The sequence below is a fragment of the Phycodurus eques genome, chromosome 23, assembly GCF_024500275.1.
Source record: "Phycodurus eques isolate BA_2022a chromosome 23, UOR_Pequ_1.1, whole genome shotgun sequence".
Classification (NCBI taxonomy): Eukaryota; Metazoa; Chordata; class Actinopteri; order Syngnathiformes; family Syngnathidae; genus Phycodurus; species Phycodurus eques.
Window position 1 is genome coordinate 6231893 of NC_084547.1, and position 11271 is coordinate 6243163.

Here is an 11271-nt window from a genome sequence, read left to right on the forward strand (position 1 = left end):
AAATTGGAGTGCCTCTTATACTGTATGTGTTTTGTGTTTACTTCCAATTAAACCTGTGTATGCTCCTCCTCCATTTTCAAACTCCTGCAACAAGTCTCACCTTGAGCACAGACCCCAGACTAGCGCGCCTCTAAAAATGTCTTAACTTCCTGAAACTAACCCGAGAGCATGCAATGTAATGCACAGTAATCTGATTAGTGCACAGGCAGGATTACCCACAGAAGCAGATGGAGCTATGAGGTTGTCTTCCGGTTTACTTTGAGCCAATGAGAGCATGATGAAGATGGATTAAAATTTAGGTTGTCCAAGCATAGTGTGCATACGCTGGGATAAAACCGAGGAGCAATCTCTTGGAATTGTTGACATAGCAGGGTAAGTTCCAAAATATCCACTTTCCTGTTTTTTAATGTGAGACCAACAGTGTCACACACATGTAATAGACACAAAATATTGTATTCAGTGTGTTTATTAGCATGTGCAGTAATTCCTGCATTTTAATACTGCACTTGTTGGTCGCTGTGCAGTCATTTCCATTTAAAACCCCATCCAGGTATTTTAAACTGGCTGACTGCGTATAGTTGTAGTTGTAGTGATGTCGCCCATGGTGGATGAGACTGCGGGGGATCTCCCAGTAAGAGACGTGGGTCTGATGAGGGGAGGCCTCATGCCTGCTCACCCAGGTTCGTTCCGACTTCATTAAAGTTTAAAGATTAAAGAGCTTTAAAATGCCAAGACTACATTCATGAACAGATCTTGGTCTTTTCTGAGCAGATGCCATATGCAATGTGAAGCCATGGAAGAAGCATCACATCATGATTTCAAAAGGTGAGACCACCTTACAGCGTCAATTTTTCAGGCTTGACGTTGCTGTTCTTCTCTCACATCCTTCCAGATCCTCAGAGGCTATTTCGCCTCCCCAGGGACCAACTGGAGGATCTTTGCCTCCACATGCAAGAAGAGAACGTTGTGCTGAGAAAGCACACACAAGCACAGGAGCAAAAGATGCGCAGGTGCCCGGCATAGTCCACCATGCATGTACAAAGCAGCACATAAAAACATCCAATTCCGGAAAACAAAAGTCTCAAATCGTCTGAGCGGTTCCGTTTCTTCCCGAAGGATGTCTACCAGACTGATGCGGCTCCATCAGGCGCGCCCGGGGTCCGGCGGTGCCAAGGAGAAGGAAATGGAGGATGCCCTGCAGGAACTGGAAACCCGCTTGGCCACGCTGGAGAGCCAGAAAGTTGTTTTGCACAACAAACTCAGCCTTGCCAAGCAGCACATTCTCGACCTGGGTGGTCGCACTCCGTGCAGGTTCAGCAAAGGTGTGCCGGTTTACTGGCCGTAGGTGCTAAGTTATATTCCCAGTTGCTTCCACCTGTTTAGTATACTTCGTCCCAAAGGGAAACTTTTCTTGCAAACACAGTAAAAAGACAGTTTGATCTTTCTGTCTCCTTCTCCTCCCCAAAGGTAAAAGCGCAGAAGTGGACGGGGGAGTCAGGAGGGCGACCCACACAGCCCCGCCTCGCGACTGTCCTACAATGGAGGACACCAGAGGAGACATGGAAAAATTGTAGGAGGGAAAGAAAATAAGGGGAAAATAAAATCCTTTCCAACCCTTCTTCTCCTTCTTCCCCGTCGTCCTCCCAGCAGTGTGAGCGAGCAGACGAGGGTGATGGAGCTAGAGCTGACCACCCGGACCCTCCGGGACACTCTCCGAGAAAAAGAGAAAGAGATGGAGGGAACCGTGAGCGAGATGAAGAGGCAACAGGCGGAGAGGCACAAGTGAGGACCGCAGAAACGTCACAGTACTTTCATCAATGTTTAATCGAGGCAACTGGACTTTTCTTGTTTCTCGAAGACATTTCACCTTTAATCCAAAAGGCTTCTTCACTTCTAAAATATGTGTGGAATTTCCAAAGGCATAACTAGGGAAACCCCACATTTCAAGTGAAGAAGCCTTTTGGATGAAAGGTGAAATGTCTTCAACAAACACGAAAAGTCCAATTGGCTCAATTCAACCTTTGCTGATTGTCATAACCTGGATGACTGAAAATCGACACAGACAGTACTAATAATTTGATGGCTACAAGTTGTATATACACTTTTTTCTGTTAAGGATAAACATCCGAGAGAACGTGGATGTGATCTGTCTCCAAAAGCAGCTTTCTGAGAAGAGCGTCACCTTGAGGGTCACGCAGGAGAAGATTGCTGATCTGCAAAAGGTGCGACACTATAGGCCACAACAATAAGTATAATATGAGGAGGTTAGGAAACAACTGTACATCGTTGTCATGGTTCTTTTTCTTTCTAGTTCTATGAGAACCAGCTAGAGGAGGTAAAAGGGAGGGACTTAGTTATTACAATCATGCTGACTGCTCACATTCATGATTTGAATAATAATTTGAATTATTTAAATTGCCTTTCCAGAGTCAGAGGTCCCTGAGGGAAAGTCAGACTCTTCTTCTGGAGAAAGCGGAAGAGCTGAGCGAGCAGCTGAAGCAGGAGAGGGACAGAGCACTGACACTCGAAGCTCAAGCTCACAACTGCCAACCTGTCTCTTCAAAACCTGGACAAGGTCTGAAAGCCACCAAGAACCGTGCAGGACTTTCACCGGACGAGCCATTCGACAACAGGATTGTTTCTCTTCCAGCTACAAGAGCGTATAAAAGACCTGGAGGGAGAGAAGGAAAGGATAAAAGAAAACTACGACGACCTACTTGAGAGGTAAGACTACAAAATATATGCAGCACACTTTGTATGCTTGATCCACATTTCTGTATCTTCCCCTTCCCTAGTACTTTATCTACTTACAACAGCCATGACGGCAACATGGACAAACACAGGGAGGTCATTGTGCATCGGGAGGAGCCGGAGGACAGCATCTGCAGGGTGGACATTCAGCTCCTGACGGAAATGCTGCAAACCGAGAAGGAGCAGAGAAGCAGACTGCAATCAGAGACTGAGAAGCTCAGACATGAGAAGGAGATACTGGAGGAGCAACATAAGGGTATACTGACCTGTTATAGCGAGATGTCATCATTGTTTAATAAAGTACTCAAGTATGGAAACAAACCTCTTAATCAATAAACACCTTTGATTTTGATTATTATATTTTTTTTTTAACCAAACTAGAACATCTGGAAGAGGAGGTTCTCCAGTACAAAGAACAAATGTCTGGCCTACAAAACAGACTGGACTCTGTCACCAAGGTTAATTCACAGAAATGACGTACAGTATAACACACCGACAGATCATTGTTTTAGGTCTTTGAAACTATTCATTCTCTCACTCTCGTCATCAAGGTGTTTGACATGAGTGCTGAAGAGCTCAGTGAGACGCTTTTACAGATCAAGGTGTGTAGGCAAAGAGAGAGAGTTTTTTTTTCCTCAATGGTGGAACTTTACAGAAGCCTTATCTTCGCACATGCATGCTGTAGGCCTTCCGGATGCAGCAGGAGAGCAGGGAGGGTTTACGCTTCCTTGAGCCTGAGGGCACGAGGGAGGACCTCCAGCTGACTAACATCCAGGCATCACACGCCGAGACTGTGCTGGAGTTGCAGAAAACCAGGAGCCTCCTTTTGCTGGAGCACCGTATCAGTAAAGACCTTCAGGTGCCGTCGTGTCCTCCACATCAAAAAAATCACAATCTTTTCCCCTTTCAAACAAAATTGCTTCCATCTGAAGGGGGAGTTGGAGACAATGAAGAAAAGGTTGGAGAGAGAGGAGAAGGAGGTGAGGATGGCAACGGCAGAGAAAGACAATGTTTTATCCAAAAGAGCTCGCCAGATCAACACTTTACAAGGTAGCAACCATCCAATGTGTCATGTTCGAAACTTTACTTCCTTGTGAAGGAAAATGCATTTCACCTTTCTTACTTGTGCTCTGAAGCCCAGTTGAAAGCCTTTGCATACAGTACCAAGAACCACAAAGGGACCATGCCAGTACAGTACACGTGGCCAGCAGGGGACCAGGAAGTAGTCCAGCCCTTTGAGGATGACATTTTGTGTGCTCCGCTGAGGCTTGGAGAGTCCCTCTTGGAACTCCACATCAAGGTAAAATAATACTTGCATTCATGGCTGGGTGGAAGCGCCATGTGATCCATCTGAAAGACAAAAACCTGCTATCTTTCTACTTCAGGCTGCCACCTTTACCCCAGGCAGCCTTCGGAATATGGGCAACCTTTACGGAGACCAAGCTGAAGACATGGTGACCTTCTGCACCTACAGCCTTTTGGACTTTGAAGTTCACTCCACGCCTCTGGTTGGGGGAAGCCAACCCAAGTATGGCTTCACCTCCCGCTACGCTTTGACAGCCCGTGATCTGGGGAGGCTGCGAGTTCAGGGCTCAAGGGTCAGAGTGGAACTCCACCAGGCAATGGGAGGTGTCCGCTTTGTGACTCACGGAAGTGGCCACTTGTCCCTCATAGGTGCCATGGAGAGGAAAGGGGAGCGCATGAATGGTTATGTCAATATCACAGGTGCAGAAGAGTCATTTTCTTGATACATGGTCTAAAGGCATCACATTTGTGTAGTGTTGCAAAGGGGTGGGAAAATTCCAGTAAATACCTGGAATTTTGCATCCCTGCATTCTTGTATCTCTTATCAAGGCTCTGAGGGGGAAATAGTCGGTGTTGTGGATTTCTGGGCGTGCTTGTTCCCACCCGCAGAGCCCAGTGAGGGCGTGGCGATGAGAGACAGTGACGGGAACACAGCAACACAGACAATACCAACTCACATCACTCTGGGCTGGCGAGAAGGCAGCCACGCAGTAAATATGATCTTTTAACTATTATAAAAGATTCTCATCCCTAACTTGTCACTTTCTACCCGCTGCGGGAGTTGTACGACTACGGCGGCGGGATCCCCAACGAGCTGCTGCTGCTGCTGGAGCACTGCGAGGGCCTCCGTGGGCAATGGCCAGGGATACTTCCTGATGCATACCTGACCTACAGGCTCTACGACCTGCAGCCACACGTGTCCAAAACTGTCCGGGGCGCTGCAGACCCGATATTTCACGATACCGCCAGCTACCCACTTGCGGTCACAGCAGATGTGCTGCACTACCTGCGGTATGCTGGGAGAACAACATTTTGGACTTAAGATGGCTTTTGGCAAAGTATGAAAATATACATTCATTCATTTGCGCAGGTCAAGCAGTCTTTGGGTGTATGTGTTTGATGATAGCGATGACCAGATCCCACCAGCCTACCTAGCGAAAACACCCATCCCACTGAGAGCACTGGCTACAGGCAAGGAGATCACGGGTGTGTGCACTTGGAAAGCAAAAAAAAAAAAATATATATATATAATAATAATAAAAAAGACATTTCCTGTTCATAGCCTGGATTCAAACAGTACGGAAAGCCAAAGGGGTCTTTGTTATTTTCATGATATTGTATTGTATCATGGCGGCACGGTGGTCGACTGGTTAAAGCGTCAGCCTCACAGTTCTGAGGACCCGGGTTCAATCCCCGTCCCCGCCCGTGTGGAGTTTGCATGTTCTCCCCGTGCCTGCGTGGGTTTTCTCCGGGCACTCCGGTTTCCTCCCACATCCCAAAAACATGCATCAATTGGAGACTCTAAATTGCCCGTAGGTGTGAATGTGAGTGGGAATGGTTGTTTGTTTGATTGGCCGGCAACCGGTTCAGGGTGTACCCCGCCTCCTGCCCGATGACAGCTGGGATAGGCTCCAGCACGTGACCCTAGTGAGGAGAAGCGGCTCAGAAAATGGATGGATGGATGGATGGATGGATGGATGTATTGTATCATTTGCTTTGTAGTGAATTTCCCGGCTGTGGGCTCAATCGTCGTTTTCTTCTTCTCCAGGCGACTATGTGTTGCGCGATCCAGCCGGGGGTCCTCGGGGCACGGTCAGTGTGCTGATTAAATGGAAATACCCCTTTCAATCGCCAGCATATGCCATAGGAAGCAGTGAGAGGAGACGAGAAGAAACGCAAGGGTCGCAGAGGCCCATAGCCAAGCCCAGAGTAAAGGTATTGTTCGCTTTCTTTCTGCTGACTTTACCAATGGCTGTGGATATCCCATGTTTTTACGTGTTTTCCCCCAAACTCAGCAACTTGGGCCAGGAGAAACCAGAACAAGACAGAAGAAGACAAATGCTTGTGTGAGTTTTTATAAGCACAACATTGGAGTACACTAGCCGGATAATGATCACGCTCCGAATGCTCTCTGTTGGCAGCCTGCCCCCGACTCCATAAAACCAGACAGGACGAAGAGATCCGATAGGAGGTCACTTGGCCTACACGACAAGGGACCCCCTATTTCACTGACCGCGTCTTCTGATTTACCACCGATGTCAAAGTACGTGATACCTACAGAAATTAAAAACTGAAGCATATGGACACTTTAACATAAGACAACTCCTTTCATTTGAACTCTTAAGATCTCAAGAAACCTCTTTCACGGAGTCACGGTTCAGAAAAAGCTCTGCTAGTGAGACTGGTACTCGGGTAGGAATTCATAGGAAGTCGGTCATACAATATCATGGTGGGTATAGGAGAATAATGATGAATAATAATAATAATGCATTGTGTTCTGATTTTCAGAATATTCCCTCTGTGGATGTTGTTTCAGTGGATGAAGTGGAGGAGTTGGAGGAAGAGACAAAAGATGATGTGAGCGAGAGTGGTAAGCACAGTCCTTACTTTGTGGGTTGGTGTCACCAACAGAATAGTGGAAAGTGTGTTTTTCTTATACTGTGGAGCTACTGAAGAACGGTCAGAGTCTTCAAATACATCAACAAGCGACCACCTCATTATTCCGCCCAGACAAAAGACAAGACAGGTAAAATAACTAATTAAAACCCATTTTCAAAGCATCTCATGGTAAATTCCATTTCCCTCCTCTCAGGGCCACAAACTGAGAGTCGAGATACTGTCTTTGACCTTTGAACCCTCCTCGCACGTGGCGTTGGACAACTCGGTGCAGCGCGTGTATGTGGAATATCGGCTGCTGGGCGTCCCCGTGGAGACCACGGAGACGCCCGTGTCCCTCCGCAAGCCCACTGCGGGGGAGGAGATTCACTACAACTTCACACGAGGTGAGCGCAGAGGGAAAGAAAGACTGCGTGGCCTCAAAGATTTCCTTTTGCTGATGGGCAAATCCCTCTCTTACTCTGCAAGTCATCTATGTGGACGGTTCACTGTCAGTTCCACTCAGACAGTATCTGTACACCATGTTGGAGGGCACTGACCCCAATAAGGGCCGGTATAGTATCTTACATCGCCCGAAAGGATATTTATGTTCCTTACGTATTCCTTCACACAAAGTTCCGTGTGTGTTTGTGCAGGTTAAAGTTCACAGTTGTCAGCGAGCCAATGGACGACGACGAAGAATGTGCGGATGTCGGCTATGCTTTTCTGGATCTGCAGGAGCTGCTGCTGACAGGAAACGATGTCATTGAACGGCAAATTGACAGTAGGCGTGTCTTCGGCGGTTTAGCTCGCTGTGACGATGATATGGATTATGTCTGATTGCTCGGGGAAGCCTCATTGTTTTGTCTGCGTTTTCTCCAGTTGTGCGTGTGGATGAAGAACAGGAGGTGATTGGATTCTTGAAAGTGTCACTGAAGGCAGCGAAAGCCCTGAGCTGTATTTACAAGGAGTTGCACCGGCCAGAGGACGCTGAGGATGACGGCGAGCACGAAGAAAAGCAGGAGGAGAAAGTGGAGCAGATGGAGACAAATCATATTAAAGTCATAGAAAATCATGACAGTGACTTCTAAGCAGAAAGAGTGTCTGAATACAGATTTTATAAACCTTGTGTACGATTTTGATTCTTGTTGGTTAGTGTACTGCATGTGACTCAACAGCACTGAATTATTGAAGCCTTTCCCTTGGTTATTTCACTGTTAATGTTGAAGGTTACGTAATAAATCATTGGAAGTAGAACAATTATACTATGATTGTGTGACTGTGGTTCTGAAGATGATCATAAGAATGAAAAATGACGAATTTCCAATGACCCGTGAATGCCTCACTCGTCATCCCAATCAGGGAAACACCTGCAGCGGTTTTTGAGCAATTGAAGTAACTCATGGCAGGATTTAGTCAACGATCTTGTGTTTTTCAGTGAAGTCGGGGGGACTTTTACGGTAATACGATAGCACACTCTCGTGTTGGATAGCATAAAAAAGAAGGAAAAGCAAAAAACTACGAAGCTAACATAAACTGAAGTGAGCAATTTCCCCGCCCATTTACAAAATGCTAACGTACCATTGCTATTAAGTTAGCATTGACGCTACTAGCTATCATGAATGAATCTGATTTTATATACCGTGACGGGTCATTTAGTCAATTTGTTGCTGCCGGTACTGATCTTTATGCTCATAAATATTATGAAAAGCCCTCTTTTGAAAGAGAAACCTTTTTCTTTTAACAATTAAGAAGGACGAAATGAAGTTAGTGAGCCACCAGCAGGTCAGCCAGCTGTTCCACAACAAATTCATTGTGGTTTTGGGAGACTCCAGTAAGTATTCTACCTATAAAAAAATTAAATGAATGAGCACCTGGGATAAAAAGTTAATATGGCCAGAAATGAATATTGACTAATGAATCAATTGAATAATGTGTACCTTTGTGGCTCTAATTCATATGTATGCTCTCTATGACCAGTTCAGAGGTCCGTCTACAAAGACCTTGTCCTGCTTTTACAGAAGGATAAATACCTCAACTTGGTACAACTTAAACGAAGGGCAAGTGATGACAAGCGATTCCTGTTGTGCGCGTGTCTAACTTTTGTGCTGGCTTCAGTTCCTTTCTCACAACGGTCTTTCTGTAGGGTGAAATGAGCTTTGAACAGGACTGCCTGGTGGAAGGAGGTTGCCTGAGCCAAATGCACAACGGGACGGGATACCGGGAGGTCCGGCAGTACCAGTCTGCCCACCACCTGGTCCGCTTCTACTTTGTCACGCGCATCTACTCGGACTACATGAAGAGCATCGTGGAGGACTTCCGCCAGGGGCTGAAACCAGATTTGGTCATAGTCAACTCTTGTGTTTGGGATATTTCAAGGTAAGTCATGTAGCGTATCTGTGAGTAAAATGTTGGGAGGATCCAGATCTTCTGCTAAGGTCACAGCTTCCCAGTACGCTTTTATAAATCTCAATCATGGCTTAAGCTTTAACTGAACCTCCTTGTAGGTACACTTTAGAATGGGTGGACAAGTACAAAGACAACCTCAAGAGGTTCTTTGAAGAACTGCTTGGGATCCTGCCAGAAGAAAGCTTGGTCATATGGAACCTCGCCATGCCCCTGGGAGAGCGCATCAAAGGGGGGTTTGTGGTCCCTGAGGTACCGTATGGTGGCCTTGTACATGAAGAGCAGTGAAAAACTAAACATTCTGCTTATAGTCTATCAAATATGAGTTCTAAAAATGGATTGAGGGCAGTGTTACCTTTTTTTCTCCAGTGATTTCCGCAGTAGTATTGTCGCTCTGCTCCATAGCAGATTTCGCACAAAGCTCCCCATCTACGTCATGACGTGATCGAAGCCAACTTCTACAGCGGAGTCCTGGCTTCCGCCTCCAAGGTGGACGTGCTGGACCTCCACTTCCACTTCCGCTTCGCCCTGCAGCATCGCACCAACGACGGTGTCCACTGGAATGCCCTGGCCCACCGCCGAATAAGCACCTTGGTGTCGCTGCACGCCGCAGACGCCTGGGGCGTGGAGCTGCCACTTCCTTCTCTCGGTGACGACGAAGTCCCATTGCAAAGACGACTGGTTTCATTCGTGCTGACTCACTCCACGTTGTTCTTTTAGAGGACTTTCCTGTTGCTCATCAGCTGCCGGGCCGGGAAGGTTTTCCCGAACACGTTGGTAAGATACATGTCGAAGTTAAATCAGTATTTTATTCTATTAATTAATACAATAATTACAATGCGGAAGCTGTAAAATCAATCAATCGATACCTGAAGAGCTGGCTTTCCGGTTGACTGGGGGAAAATATAATTTACAGCTTTTGACAAATTTACCCATTTGCATTTTTTTCTGTGGAATCTATCCTTGGCTATTTGCTTTTGTGCTCTTTCTATAACTCTCTCACATGCCAGAAGATGGCAAAGCCATGTAATAGGTGTCAAGGAAGTATGTTAAAACATCTGAACATTAAACATTTCCACAGTCATAACTTGTGCATATGGAGTACAAAAGTAAAAATACATGACAGTTCTGTATAAACACTAAAAAAAACTAGTAAAGGGCACCAATTACAGGAAATCGAGTTTTTTTACACACCCGATCTGTAAGCCATTTATTTTTAAGGGTAATCTTGTAAAATGAGGTTGAATGATATCAAACTGTTTTGGTATCATAGTTTGCGGAACGTTTATGGTTTTAATTATCAATATAGGCAATTATAAACATTTTGGGGATCCGTCAATTACGCCTGCAAATAGGGGGCTTTTTACTGCCAATAGGTGTGTGGTTTATTACGGGACAAACATCCCTTGGTTGTATAATCAGCAGTTGAATTATCACTTGGACCAGTCTTTATTTTTTGTTAATTGATGAGTATATGTACTGTATACTACTTTTGCATGTTCGCTGTCATTTCTTTTGCTTTCCACAGTGTGGCCTCCAGCAACCAACTGGTGTCCTCATCCTCCCTTCAACGGCTTTCCAAACTTTGAAGCTAACCCACCGCCGCCGCCGTACTGGCACGGGGCCGCTGCTTTCCGTGCGCCTTACCCTAATCCTGGCCCACTTCCAAACGGTATGTTTTACACAAGTTCTACCGGTTAATAACACTTCTGCCTGCTCAACGGCCGTGCTCGTCTGTCCACTCTACAGCCCGTGCGCTGCGTGGGTTAACCCCAGGTTACGACTGGCCCCGCCCGTACGCGAGGAGGACGAGGCACGCCAGACGCCAGTACGTGCCATACGCTCGTCACATGCCCCATCTATATTAAGTTAGTACATGTGCATTACAATGTTTACTGCACATAAGACAAAGTGTTGTTAGAATTTTGTGGTCAGTTCTCACACATTCTCCGCTTAAATTGGTTTCTTAGTGTGAGTTTTATATTTTCACTCTTGTTAATTACCTTTTAAATGTGCTTTTCCTATTAAAGAATGTATTCTTGGATTTTGAATGTGAATTACTCTGATAAATTAAATGTTCATACTTATAACAGGACTGATTTTAAACAGGACTGGCAGTAAAGATGAATTTGTCTTTAAATGTGGCACTGTACTACCAAGGCAATTGGATACTGTACATACTGCAAAGGGCAATATAATGAATATGACTGTTTT

At 45.8% G+C, this 11271-nt stretch overlaps 2 protein-coding genes across 2 annotated transcripts; both read left to right on the top strand.

The window, feature by feature from the left end:
* The first annotated feature begins 273 nt into the window (after positions 1 to 273).
* LOC133398019 (protein fantom-like) lies at positions 274 to 7914 on the top strand. The gene is given in 32 exon segments (XM_061669582.1): positions 274 to 372; positions 551 to 680; positions 772 to 825; positions 893 to 1010; positions 1117 to 1322; positions 1468 to 1570; positions 1648 to 1782; positions 2117 to 2222; positions 2312 to 2335; positions 2428 to 2535; positions 2537 to 2575; positions 2651 to 2724; positions 2796 to 3007; positions 3133 to 3209; positions 3303 to 3353; positions 3437 to 3610; positions 3684 to 3801; positions 3888 to 4051; positions 4137 to 4476; positions 4606 to 4766; positions 4835 to 5067; positions 5147 to 5262; positions 5825 to 5991; positions 6072 to 6122; positions 6198 to 6319; positions 6402 to 6468; positions 6565 to 6646; positions 6723 to 6802; positions 6869 to 7058; positions 7141 to 7225; positions 7308 to 7435; positions 7534 to 7914. Coding segments are annotated over 31 exon segments (3882 nt in total). The 5' UTR covers positions 274 to 372; positions 551 to 592; the 3' UTR covers positions 7743 to 7914.
* Positions 7915 to 8000: 86 nt separating this feature from the next.
* On the top strand, positions 8001 to 11082 carry fam113 (family with sequence similarity 113). Its single transcript, XM_061669583.1, has 8 exons — positions 8001 to 8485; positions 8632 to 8711; positions 8798 to 9030; positions 9159 to 9309; positions 9463 to 9706; positions 9778 to 9834; positions 10586 to 10729; positions 10807 to 11082. The coding sequence occupies exons 1-8, from the start codon at positions 8413 to 8415 to the stop codon at positions 10923 to 10925; spliced, it is 1101 nt and encodes a 366-aa protein (XP_061525567.1). The 5' UTR covers positions 8001 to 8412; the 3' UTR covers positions 10926 to 11082.
* Positions 11083 to 11271: the final 189 nt, after the last annotated feature.